The 12,447-nt window shown below is 51.3% G+C and overlaps 1 protein-coding gene and 1 long non-coding RNA gene across 6 annotated transcripts in view; one reads left to right on the plus strand and one right to left on the minus strand.

Moving 5' to 3' along the window:
* Window positions 1-2,329, minus strand: part of HNF1B (HNF1 homeobox B) — a 52,179-nt gene extending 49,850 nt beyond the window's left edge. For 3 of the 5 annotated variants that reach the window (XM_006756184.2, XM_006756182.2, XM_015559076.1), the window contains exon 1: window positions 1,796-2,329. In XM_006756184.2, coding sequence (XP_006756247.1) covers window positions 1,796-2,139 — 344 coding nt within the window. In that variant the 5' untranslated portion in view covers window positions 2,140-2,329. The remainder of the gene's footprint in view (window positions 1-1,795) is intronic. The other 2 variants (XM_006756183.2, XM_006756181.2) reach the window with 1 other exon arrangement.
* A 261-nt stretch (window positions 2,330-2,590) lies between these two features.
* On the plus strand, window positions 2,591-5,401 carry LOC107181906. Its single transcript, XR_001512614.1, has 2 exons — window positions 2,591-2,669; window positions 3,255-5,401. It is a non-coding gene; the product is annotated as an uncharacterized LOC107181906 (long non-coding RNA).
* Window positions 5,402-12,447: the final 7,046 nt, after the last annotated feature.

Raw genomic sequence — 12,447 nt, forward strand, 5'->3', positions numbered from 1 at the left:
GCCCCGGACTCCCCAGATTTCCCCAGAGCCCGGCCAGAAAGTGGGCGTCTGCGGCCGGGCGGATAGGCCCCAGGCCCCGCAGGCCCGGCTGGCAGGCAGCGGGAGCTCCGTCAACCCGCCAGGCCCTGGTGTACCTCCAGGCCGCCCAGGTGCCCCAGTCACTCCTTCCGACCGGTCTCACCTTCCTGCACCCGAACCCTCGGAGGCGAGAGAGAAACCGCCTCTGCACCGGGGGGAAAACAAGGGGAGAACCTCAAACCCCTGCCTTGTAGCAAAGTACTTTTGGAAGAAAAATCTAGACGTTCCCCTGATTGTCTTGGCTGGAGAGTAAACCGCCGGGTCCCCAGGTAGCAAATTCAAATGCAAGGTCACCTCCCACCCCAAACTGCCGCTGCGGGCGTGCGACCGAGGCTGCCTGAGCCCAGGACGGGACTTTGGCCCCGGCCCTGCCTGGAAACCGCGGCGCTGAGGAGTCCGAGGCCACGCGAGGGGCTCGGTGCTGGAGCCAAGTGGCCGGAGGGACGCGCACTCTAAGGGAACTGCTCGGCCCCTTCAATAATTAGTCACCAGCTGTCAACGCCTCAAGCCGGTCTGCGAGGCCCAGCAAACGACCCCAACAGGGAGACGGACCGCCGGACAGCCGCCCGAGTGCCCCGGGGACGCCGGGATGTCACCGGCGAGATCCAGAAACGCCCTCCTTTCTCGGGTTGCGACCAGGTCCGCTGCGACCTGGGGTTTGGGCCGCACTTGCCTCTCGCTCCTTTGCTTAAGTACGTGCACTCTCCTTTGCCCAGTGCGGGTCCACCCTGGCCCTACACAGACAAACCGTTTCCTTTGCAAATCTACCCCTGTTTGGGGGATTCCGGATCACCCTGGGGCCTAGCAAGGGCGCTGCCGATGGGAGTGGGGGTGCAAATGGGAGAACTCGCCCCCCAGGTCCCGGCCCGGGTGCAGCAGCCCCTCTGCGAAGTGCTGCGGGGCACTGTCCTGCGAGGCCCAGCAAACGACCCCGAACAGGGAGACGGACCGCCGGACAGCCACCCGAGAGCCCCGGGGACGCCGGGATGTCACCGGCGAGATCCAGAAACGCCCTCCTTTCTCGGGTTGCGACCAGGTCCGCTGCGACCTGGGGTTTGGGCCGCACTTGCCTCTCGCTCCTTTGCTTAAGTACGTGCACTCTCCTTTGCCCAGTGCGGGTCCACCCTGGCCCTACACAGACAAACCGTTTCCTTTGCAAATCTACCCCTGTTTGGGGGATTCCGGATCACCCTGGGGCCTAGCAAGGGCGCTGCCGATGGGAGTGGGGGTGCAAATGGGAGAACTCGCCCCCCAGGTCCCGGCCCGGGTGCAGCAGCCCCTCTGCGAAGTGCTGCGGGGCACTGTGCCGTAGAGGGGCCTGCGTTTTCCTGGACCGAGAGGAGGCGGCCAGGAGGAAGGCGTGGGGCCCGAGCCGCTGCTCCTGGGGAACCGCGGCTGTGTCACTGCACCCACTCGCACCTTCGGTTGCGTGGGCAACCCTTAGGCTGAGGGCTCCGCGGCTGGGTTCCCACAGGCCCAGCTCCAGCTCTGCCGGGAGGGCCCCTGGGCCCGGACACTGGCCCGAGCCGGGCGATAGGAAGCCCCAGGCTCCGGGCCGGCCGGGGGAGAGGCTGGGCGGGGTCCAGGTGTTGGGCAGAGAAGCCGAGCTGCCCCGGGGACTTCTCCGATGGGAAGTAGGCAGCGCGCGGGTGGTCGGGCGCAGGGCGGCTCAGACACCAGGGCTCGGGCGCATTCTCCCCACCTGGTCCGCACCTACCTGAGCATCCGGTCCACCTCCGCCCGCTGCTCCACCGCCTCCTCCGTGTTGAGCGCTTGCAGCTCCTTGAGGATGGGAGGGGTGTCATAGTCGTCCCCGTCCTCGGAGCCCTCGTCCCCGGACAGGCGGCCCTTGGCGTGGCCGTTCGTTAAAGTATGGAAGACCGGCTTGGTGTCGGGTTCGGCCCCGCTCCCGGGGGACAAGGGCAGGGTCTCCAGCTTCACCCCGAAGCTCGGGGAGGGCAGCAGTTCCTCCAAGGCCTGGACCAGCACCTCCTTGGTGACGCCGGAGCTCAGCAGGGCGCTCAGGAGTTCTTGCTGCAGCGACGTGAGCTTGGACACCATTTTCCAAGGACAGAAAAGGAAGGGGTGGGGGGATGTAGGTGCAAGAGAAGAAGGTGGTGGGGAGTTTCACAAACGAACCCCAAGTCCAGGAAGCCCCCCCACCCTTCAGCCTCCAGACACCTGTTACTCCCCGGGGTCCCGGAGTCTCCTCCGAGAAGTCAGAAAACTTCTAACTGGCCATGATCGCCACCATTAGGCCATATAAGATATGCAAATCAGCGGGGAGGCCGGCTTTCGGCAAGATGCAAATGACGGTGGGGAGGGGGGAAAACCGAGAGCGGGAGAGCCCGAGGGGCAGACGTGGGGAGCCGGGGACCCGGGCGGGAGCGGGGCTGGCCGGGCCCATTGTGCTCCCGCTGGGGGGGCCGAGGGCCTTCTTGTACTGGTTCTGTTTATCAGCCAGACTTTAGGCGACCTTTGGACTTGGGAAGCAAGGAGTGCGCGGCCCGGCGTGGAAGGCTCCGGGCTTTCCCACCGGCTGCAGGGCCGGCTCTAGACTGGAGAGAAGAAACTGCGCCTCGGGGGCCCAGGTGAGAGCTGGAGGACCTTGGGGTGTTCTGGGAGCTAGGAGATGGAGGAGGTGGGCAGAGGAGAGTCCCTCCGAGGCGTCCGAACCGACGCAGGTGGAGGGCTGGGGGAGCCGGCGGGGCAGAGGTCCTGACCGCTTGGGGAGGGACGCCCGGACCTGGGGGGAGCGGGGGAGGATGAGCGCAGGGACCTCGTTTAGTTGCGCTCTGCCGTCCCCCCGCCCCCTCTAGCCGGCTCGGCGGTGAGATTTGCAGAAATGTCGCCTCTGAGCGTAGGCGAGCGGGAAGGAGGCGCAGGCTAATGTAGGGTCGCGGGGAGCAGCCAAAGCTCTTGCCCCAGCACCCAGCACCCAGCACCCGGCCGCCCCAGCGCCAGGCCTGGCCCAGCTGTGCAGGGAGCTGGACGCTTGGGCCTCGCGCTCCAGTTTAAACCCAGGACACCAAAGCGTCTCCGCTTTCGGGGTAAAATTAGGATTGAGGGGGGCCTCCTTTCTAGCATTGAAAGCAAGGCGCGGCCTGCATGCAGCTGGTGGACAGTGGGCGGCCGCGCGTCCCGCCGTGACCCACGGCCTTCTGGTTTATTCACAGCTGCGGGACACGAGCGGCTCCTGGGCTAGGCCGCGCTCTGCGGACGCAGGGAGACCGCACACATGGAGAAGGCGTCCAAGAGGGAAATTCGTTTTGTTTCGTTTCGTTTCGTTTTGTTTTTCCCACCCCGGTCTGGGCCAGGAAGGAGGCCGGGAACCTTTCGGCGCCATAGAAACTTCACCTGCATCTCCCTGGGGCGTGGGCAGGGCAGGAAGGGCACCCACGGGCACCCAAGAAGACAGTGCAGGAGAAAGAGGGGAACGAGTTTTTTTTTTAGGGTCGACTCATCACAGACCCATAGTTTCTGGGGCAGAGAACATCCCTTTCCCCTCAGTTTCATCTGTAAAATACAGATCCCTGCAGTGCAGGGGTGGGGGCTTGTGTGCATTGAAGGGGACTCCTTGGAAAACCCCTGGGGCCTGATAATACTTGGCAGTCTGGGGAGGCAGGAAGCCAGTTCCCAGTAGTAAAATCTCTGCAGGCTCAGGGTTCTCCAAGTCCAGCAGATCCAGCGCTCGGGTTGGAGGGACTAAGAGATTAGGAACAAAAATTCAGACCCCTCAGGGAATTAGCAAAGCTACTTCTAAACAAATTCTCCTCTACCTTCCCCACTTTTAACAGGTAATTAGGAGGAAGTTGGGGTTAGTGTCAGGAAGAGAAGAATTTCAATGTGGGGAGGAAAGCTCTCAATCTGCTAAATTCAGAGTCACATCTAGGTGCAGGAAGGCGGATCCTCCCAGTGTCACTGATCCAAGTCAGGCTGCTAAGGAACTAGGCTGTCGCTTTTCAATACAGAATCTGCTACACATGTGCTAGGAGCCAAAAAGAAGGGGTGTCGGGGAGGGGTTGTGTGCATGGAGCCCTGGGGGAAGTTTGCACTATCTCAGACTCTCCCCGAGAAAGGGGTAGGTAATAAGTTCATGGAAATGAGGTTCCTTCATTTCACCTTATTGTCCTCTGGTTTGTTGTGACATATGGGAGGTCCTGGCCCCTCACCATTCGGCCCACTGGGAGAACATGCTCTGCCTACCCAGCTCCCCTCAGCCAAGATAATGAAGTGTTGAGAGTCAATGTCCCTGGAGAACAGCTCTTTGTCTCTGTCTCCCACTTGCTATCATGATGGGAGCAGTCAAGTGTGATGAAGATCAGTTTCTGTGTTGAGCTGGAAAGACCCATTAAAAAACCAGCCATCACTTCCCTTTTAACCACAGAACTTGGATTTGTAGTTCCAACTGCTCTGTGCCCAGTCTGACTCTGGAGCTCCTTTCTCTCTCAAAATCCAGGTGGCAGCAAACCCATTCTCCCCGCCCCCCCCCGCCCCCCCAACCCAAGCAAACTATGTGAACATACAGGAAGTTTCACGAAGTAGAGGGGAGAAGTGCCAGATAGTGTCCAGATAGTCTTGCAGGTGGTGTATTTCTACGCAGCAATTTCCGGTAACCCCCTGCCCAGATGGACCTTGTGTATGCCACCTAGTGAGATACGAGCGCTTACAAAGTAACTGCAACTACAGGTCTGTGAACAGATCCAATACCTACTCCTTCATATGGAAATTTTAAAAAAAAAGTGTAACCATCCCAGCAGATAGTCCTACAGGATGTGAGTCAAAAATGCTGGCTAAATGAATTGTCTCATGAAATCCTTTGGTTAAACTTCCCCCAAACAGAAGAAATAAGAGGACAGTGGAAATACTCTTTGTTTATGCTTCACATAGGATAAGGTGGCGATGGACTGATAGAGCAGCCCCGTTTTAAAGATGGGAAAATAAGACATAGGACATTTTAAGGAGTTGTTAATGTAAAAGCCGAGTGGTTATTTCTGGATGATGCCATAAAGGTAATTTTTGTTTCCTTATTTGTACTTCTCAGTTTTCCGAGTTGTCAGCAAGGAAGTTGTGGAATACCTTTCCTAAACACACAAAGGTATATTCTATGTGATTCCATTTATACGAAGTTAACAAGCAGGAAGAATCAATCCATTGGGATTGAAGTTAAAATCGATGTTACTTCTGGGTATTTGTAGAGATGGATGGGTCATGAGGGAGCTTTCTGGTGTGCTAGAAAAGTCCTATATCGTGATTGGGATGGTGGGTACATCATCAGGCTATACATTTAGGGTTTGTGCATGTTGCTATAAGTTATAACTTAGTAGAGAGTAAGTTAAAGCAATAATTCCAAAGTGTAAAATGTGAAGAGTGGATGGAAGTCACCTTCTTACTCCCTCCCAACTGTTTACTGTTGACATGTGACCCTCCAGCTTCTCTTCCATTTACCATGTATAGTTTATCACCATAAAACCTATAGACCGATATATTCCAGGGGTTGACGAACCTTTTCTATGAAGTGCCAGATAGTAACATATTTTAGGCTTTGTGTGCCATACAGTCTTTTGCACAAGTTCTTAACTCTGCTGTTATAGATAATACATACATGAATATGTGTGGCTGCATTTCAATAAAACTCTATAAAAACAATGGGCTGAAGACTTTGTATTCCTATATGCATAATCCATGAACCCAGACAGTGGGGTGGTAAGGGCCTGGGGCAGGGAGCTGGGGTGGACTGGAAGGGGGCCATGGGGGGATAAAGGGGACATATGTAATACTTTCAACAATAAAGATTAATAAAAAAACAATGGACTGGCTGGATTTGACCCATGGGCCCCAGTTTGTCAACAGTTGGATAAAGCACCCATGTAGGTTGAAATAGATGTGAAAGAGACCGAGGGGCATCTCCCTTCACTCCTTTAAGTTTGAGATGAGGAAGCAGATCCAGGGAAGAGAAATTACTTTCCTAAGAGATACAGCAGCATGCACTAGGGAAATCCTGGCTTTGGAGTCAAATAGACCGGCTGCATTCTGGAAGGGTGTGTGTGTGGGCTGGGGCGGGGCCCGGTGGAGGGGGCGGGGGGAAGGGCGGTGGCTTTGGGCAAGGTGACTTAATTTCTTTCAGTTTTCACATGATCACCAAACGTAAATGGTGACAATAATGGAATTGATACCTCATCGGGTTATTGGAAGAATTAAATTAGATAACACAGAAGAACACCTTGTATGGGGTTGGCACAGGCAGGACTTGTCTCATAAGTGCTTCCTCAAACACAGCATGTGGCTCGGGGGCTCCCTGCCTTCCTCCACTCCTACTCGTTCTAAATGCACAGCTTCTGGGGTAAGTTCCCTACAAACACAACCGAGTGTCTACCATGGGTGAAGCCTTTTGCGGAGAACTGCGAGGTAGTAACAGATGGACACGGGAAGATCTCCAATCCCATCAACCCCGGCACTCAGCCTCCCTTCTGGACGTCCGTCCAGCTCTGCACTTTTGTTTCCCTACCGGACATTTTCGGGGAAACTCCTAAGCGTAGAGGAGATTTCCCTCGTTTTGATTCAACAGCTCACATCCCTCTGCTGGGTCATTTTTAGAAATAGGGTGTTTCCAGTAGTTTGTAAAAGATTAAATTAAAAATTAGCGACCTAGTATGCTATTAAACTAATAAATACTACACCTAGCAGAGAGAGCCTTCACTCCAGAGCAATAATCTATTCCCCTTTCTTTTATTACACCCATTAAAAGTGAGGCTGGCAGGGGGCCCAGCACACAGCAGGTGCTCCATAAATGTTTATTGAATAAACAATATGGGCTCGGCGATGGTGTTTAGAGAGGGGAAAAAAAGCAATGCCCTTTACTAAAATTTCTTAGAATCTGTTTTCAGATTAATATTCAAATACAGGTTAATGAGATGCCCTTGCTACTCTTCCTCCTTTATTTCTCCTCACAAATCTATGAGGTAGACCATCTCTCTGCATTCATGATGAGGAAACGGAGGCTCCGAGAGGGTAAGGATTGGCCCCGGGGCCCACAAACAGAAACAGAACCTTGGACTTGAACTATGGATTGCCTAATCCCATGCTAAGTGTCTTCCGTCAGCTCTTTCCCATCTTCTGAGCCCTCTACCCACTTCAGCAGAGGGGGAGCACATAGAAACACCCGGAACAGTCTCAGCACAGAGAGAGATCTTGTGATTGTGTGTGTGTGGTGAGAGGGAGACCAAAGTCTTCCTAAGGAGATACCTGCCACATAAAGAACTATCATGTTTGCTCAGTGTTTTATGGTGTGCAAAGATCTTTCTCCTTTTGTTTGATCCTCAAAATAGTCCTGCAAAGAAGGGAAGGCAGGCATTAGTACTCACATTTCACGGATGAAGAAACTGAGGCTCAGAGAAAAAAAAATGACCCCCTGAAGATGCCAGAATCACCATCTATTGATCCAAGTCATCTGAGTTTAGACTCCACTGTCTTCTTTACAAGATTGTGTTTGTATAATGACAAGATTAGTGCAAAATGCTGCCCAGGAGCAGATACAAGACCTAGGAATAAGACACGATGAGAGACCCGCATTTCTCTGTCCAATGCCATGCTTCTGTGATGGAAAAGCTTGGAAGGGTGTTGGCAAAGGCTTTGGGTCCAATCTATGAGTCAGGAGCTGCTGCCTACTTGGTATTACCCTGGGTCTTGCCCACCTATGTCTCCTCTCCTCTCATTCTAGTTCTTAATGGTAGAGCACAACCAGCGAGAACCCTGCCCCTGCTCTGCCAGCTTGTGTCTGCTCAGGAGTGCTGTCCACAACATGCACCTTGGGCATCCAGGTGGCCACTAGGCTTCACGCTAAGGGATGGTATCCTTTAGTGCCCTGGTACGTAGACAAAGACCCTGCTTCCGGGCCTGGGGATGAAGAGCCATCAAGGGTGCTGAATCAATGTAGCAAACATTTATTGAGCACCCACTATGTGCTGGGCACTGCAGGGGGTATCCAGCACTGCTGGGGTGGACAAGATTCAATTTCTGCTGTAAAGGAGTTGGTTAGATAGTGGGAGAGACAGACACCTATGCTCTTAACTTCTATTGCTAGATAGAATGGAACAGGCTTTACACTAAGTGCTGTGCTGATTGCTGTACAGGAAGCATCTCATTTCCTCCTCATAACAGTCTCAGGAGACAATGTCATTATTCCTATTACTAGTTTTCTCAACTGATGCTCGGAGAGCTTGGCTTGCAGAGGGCCTGCTGTTGCTCACACCCAGCTGAGATTCAAAAGCAGCTCTGTCTGGCCTCAGACATTTTCTGTAGCAGCCAGGAGGCAGTGGCAACACAGGGATCTGTGTGTGACTCGGAGTCAGGCTCATGTAGGTTTGAAATCTGTCGCTGCTGCTGCCTAGGCGTGACCTTGGGCAAGTTTCCACTCTGAACCTCAGTTTCTTCAACTGTAAAAGGAAAACAGTGTAGAAATTGGTAGGAAAGAGAATAAATATAAACAACTGGCGCGATTAATAAGTAGCAACAGATGCTAGTCATAATAGGAGCAACAGCCAAGTTCTGTGGGGGCTCAGAGCCCTGGAAGGGTAAGATTTTGACAACACAACACCAGAGAGCATTTCAGGCAGAAAGAGGAGCTGAGCAAAGCTTAAAGGTCAAACCAGATCCCACAACTTCTCCGAAAACTTGCTTTAAAGTTTGTGATCTGCAGCAGGCAGCTTTCCTGATTAATCCTTTCCCTTCTAATCATCTCATCTCCACCCACCCAGCCCCCAGCCCTGTAGCCTGGGATCTGCAAGGTCTCACTTCTTCAGGAATCCCCCAGCTAATCCCAGGTTGAGTTCAGTGCTTCTCAAAGGAGGGTGGTTGGGGCCCCTAGGCGAGATTTGGTAATGTGTGGCGTCCTGAAATACTAATAATGTTGCCTTTGAACTTCTGTTTTGTAAGTGAAATTTGATGGGACAATGGAGCATGCCCCAGGGACTTGGTGCCTCAGCTCACAATCCCACCCTGCATGTGCAAGGCCCAGAATACGTGCATCTATTCATCCACAGGCATCTATTCAAGCATTTACTCAATGTGAAGTGCTGGGGATTTAAAGGCATAATTCCTACCCTCAAGGAGTTCTGTCTGGCCAGGGAGCCAGAGAGTTTGAACTCCACTTAATAAAGCATCACAGTTGCTGTGAAACGAGCTCCCAGAAGACGAAGGATTACAAAGAAGAGAGAAGATCCCGCAACCCCTTTTCTAAGGAACTCCCCCTTAAGCCAGTTTGGTGTAACTCAATCATTTGCAGCACTTAGCTTGTTTGCTTGCCAAGTAAGTATCTTTCTGGGTCAAGCACTATTCCGATACTGGAGACACAGCAGGGAGTAAAACAGAGGGTCCTGTCCTCATAGAGCTGTCACTCTAGCGAGGGGGCAGAGGCCATGAAACCAGTCAGCGAGCACATACGTAGTACTTCAGTGAGGGCAAGCTATGGGGGAAAATCCAAGGGCGAGGGGGATATAGGAGCGGGTGTGGGAGGCACTATTGCGAGTGAGGGGTCTTCTGAGGGAAGACTTCTCAAATAAGTGACATAGACCCGGAAATCAAACATGGTATAGTTTCTCTGCAGTGACAACACTTCTTGGGGTGTCAAGCCTCCACCCTCCTCACTGCTCAAGCCTTACATGCACCCCCCAAATCCCCTGGGAGTGCAGTCAAAGGCACTGACCATAGATAGCAATGAAAAAACGTTATTCAGAGTTTAAGGGGCTTTTCTTTAAAGCAGAAATTGGTCAATGCTCCTCTCAGTAAAAAAAAAGTTTGAGCACCTCGATCCCATTATTTCCTGACTCCATGTGCTACTATATTAGTAGTTTAGCCCCGCCCTGATCGGTGTGGCTCAGTGGATAGAGCATCAGCCTGGAGACTGAAGGGTCCCGGGTTCGATTCCGGTCAAGGGCATGTGTCTTGGTTGCGGGCACATCCCCAATAGGGGGTGTGCAGGAGGCAGCTGATCGGTGTTTCTCTCTGGTCGATGTTTCTGACTCTCTGTCCCTCTCCCTCTCTGTAAAAAATCAATAAAATATATTAAAAAAATAGTTTAGGCTTATTATAAAGCCAACAGGAAAATACAAAGGCCATGGAGTTAACATCAATATAAAAATAAGCGCTAATATTTTCAGCCTATACCCACAACGTATCACCTTGTATACTTCACTTTGGGACCCCCGTTTGGATGCATGAAAGTACTACTGCATTTTATTTTATTTTATTTTATTTTATGATAAGTGAAAACCTGGCTAGAGGTCGCCAACTATCTGCCTCTTGGGATTCTTTTTAAAGATTTGAATAAAGAGGAAATTGATTGAAGGTATAGAATAAGAGAAAGGAAAAAAGGAAATGGGGAAATGAGAAAAAGAGATAAGATAAATAACATTTTAAAAGGAAAAGAAGAAAAATAAAGGGAAAAGAAAAAGAAAGAGAAAGAAGAGAGCGAAAAGTAAGGGGGGAGAGAGAGAGAGAGATGTTCTCCAGATGCCACTGGACAGAGGCCGTGAGGAAGTTCTCTGCCCGCCTTTGCCCAGACCTCACAGTGTGGTAAGAATGTTCTGTCACAGTCCGTAGGCTGGACCTTGGCCTCTGCAGACACTCAGAATCAGTGGCTAATGAAGTGGATATTATTTTCTGGTCCATGTCTCTTACCCCGTGGCTGGTTCCCCTCTGCGGCCCTCACCTAGCAGCGGCGTCAGGAGTGATGTGGAGGCTGATTTTCCCATCACTGTCCCGCACACCTCATTAACTTCCCCTTGCAGCTGGAGATGACCATTATGGGTGAGAAAAGCCGGCGGGTTCTTCAGAGAGCTGAGCAATGCACAGTTTCCCAGAAGTCTCTGACCCAGGAGTTTCTTCCTCGTAGGACGGGAGGGGGCGGGGCGGGGGAGATGCGCTTCTGAATTAACCACCACCAGAAGCAAGTCGTGTTTGAAGCTCCCAGAGAAGCCTGAACACTTTTTTCTTTTTAGAGACTTGCTTTAAAAACAGAGGCATGAGACCAGGTGCTTCAAGTAGAACTAATCAAAGAATACAGAAAGATTATGCAAAATGGCACAAAATGAAAATTCAAGCCATGCTGATTCAACGAAGTGTTCTTCTTTCACATTTGATCTAGCCCTGGGCCAGGAGGCCTGCAATATTGGCTGCATGGATGAACAAAGGAACGGTGAATTTTCACAGTAATCATGTGACCATATCAGGTGGGTAGTGTCTTCATGTGACTGAGAGACTAAGGCTCAAGAAGTTAGGTGTCCAAGGTCACGCCGTGAGTAAGCAGGTGGCAAAGTCCCGTGTGCCACTGTCATGGGGGCACTGCTTCCAGGAAGCCCTTTTGTTACCTTTGGGAAAGTGTGTCACTTGCCTAGATGCTCTGGTAAAGTCATTCCTTGAATTCATACCTATAAGACGACAGATGTGATGTGGGGCATGGGGTGGGGTAGAGTATAAAGCTGCCAATCCTGCCCCTACCCCTCAGAAATCACACAGCCCACCAGGTGCTCCTGGACAACCACCTTGAATGGCAAGTCCATTGTTTGCACTATTGTCTTCAACGTCTCATTACTAATATTTTTCTACTCTATCTGAGCATTCACATTAAAAATAGACATTTATTTTTAAATTACAAAACTAACAAACATCACCAAATGATCCATCAGTTCCACTCCTGGGTGAACACCCAAAAGAATTGAAAGCAGGTCTCAAAGTGATATTTATACACCCATATTTATAGCAGCGTTATTCACAAGAGCCAGAAGGTGGAGGCAACCCAAGCATTCATCAATGGATAAATGGATAAGTAAAACTGTGATATATACATAGATGGAGTATTAGTCAGCCTTAAGAAGGAAATTCTGACACATGCTAGACTATGAATGAACCTTGAGGACATTATGCGAAGTAAGTGAAACAAGCCGGTTACCCAAAAACAAATACTATATGATTCCATTTATATGAGATACTGAGAGCAGTCAAATTTGTTGAGACAGGAAGTAGAATGGTGGTGGTCAGGGGTGGAGGCAGGTGAGGAAGTGGGGAAATGGGAGTTTGGTTATTAAATGAAATGTTCTAATACATGCAATTTCAGTTTTGCAAGATGAAAAAGTTCTGGAGAAAGATGGTGATGATGATTACACAACAGTGTGAATATATTTAATACTACTGAATGGTACACTTAAAAATGCCTAAGATGGGCCGAGGTTTGGCTCAGTGGTTGAGCATGGACCTATGAGGTCACGGGGTCAGGGCACATGCCTGAGTTACAGGCTCAATGCCCAGTAGGGGGCATGCAGGAGGCAGCCAATCAATTATTCTCTCTCATCATTTCACCATTGTTTCTATCTC

The sequence above is a fragment of the Myotis davidii genome, unplaced genomic scaffold (genome assembly GCF_000327345.1).
Source record: "Myotis davidii unplaced genomic scaffold, ASM32734v1 scaffold993, whole genome shotgun sequence".
Classification (NCBI taxonomy): domain Eukaryota; kingdom Metazoa; phylum Chordata; class Mammalia; order Chiroptera; family Vespertilionidae; genus Myotis; species Myotis davidii.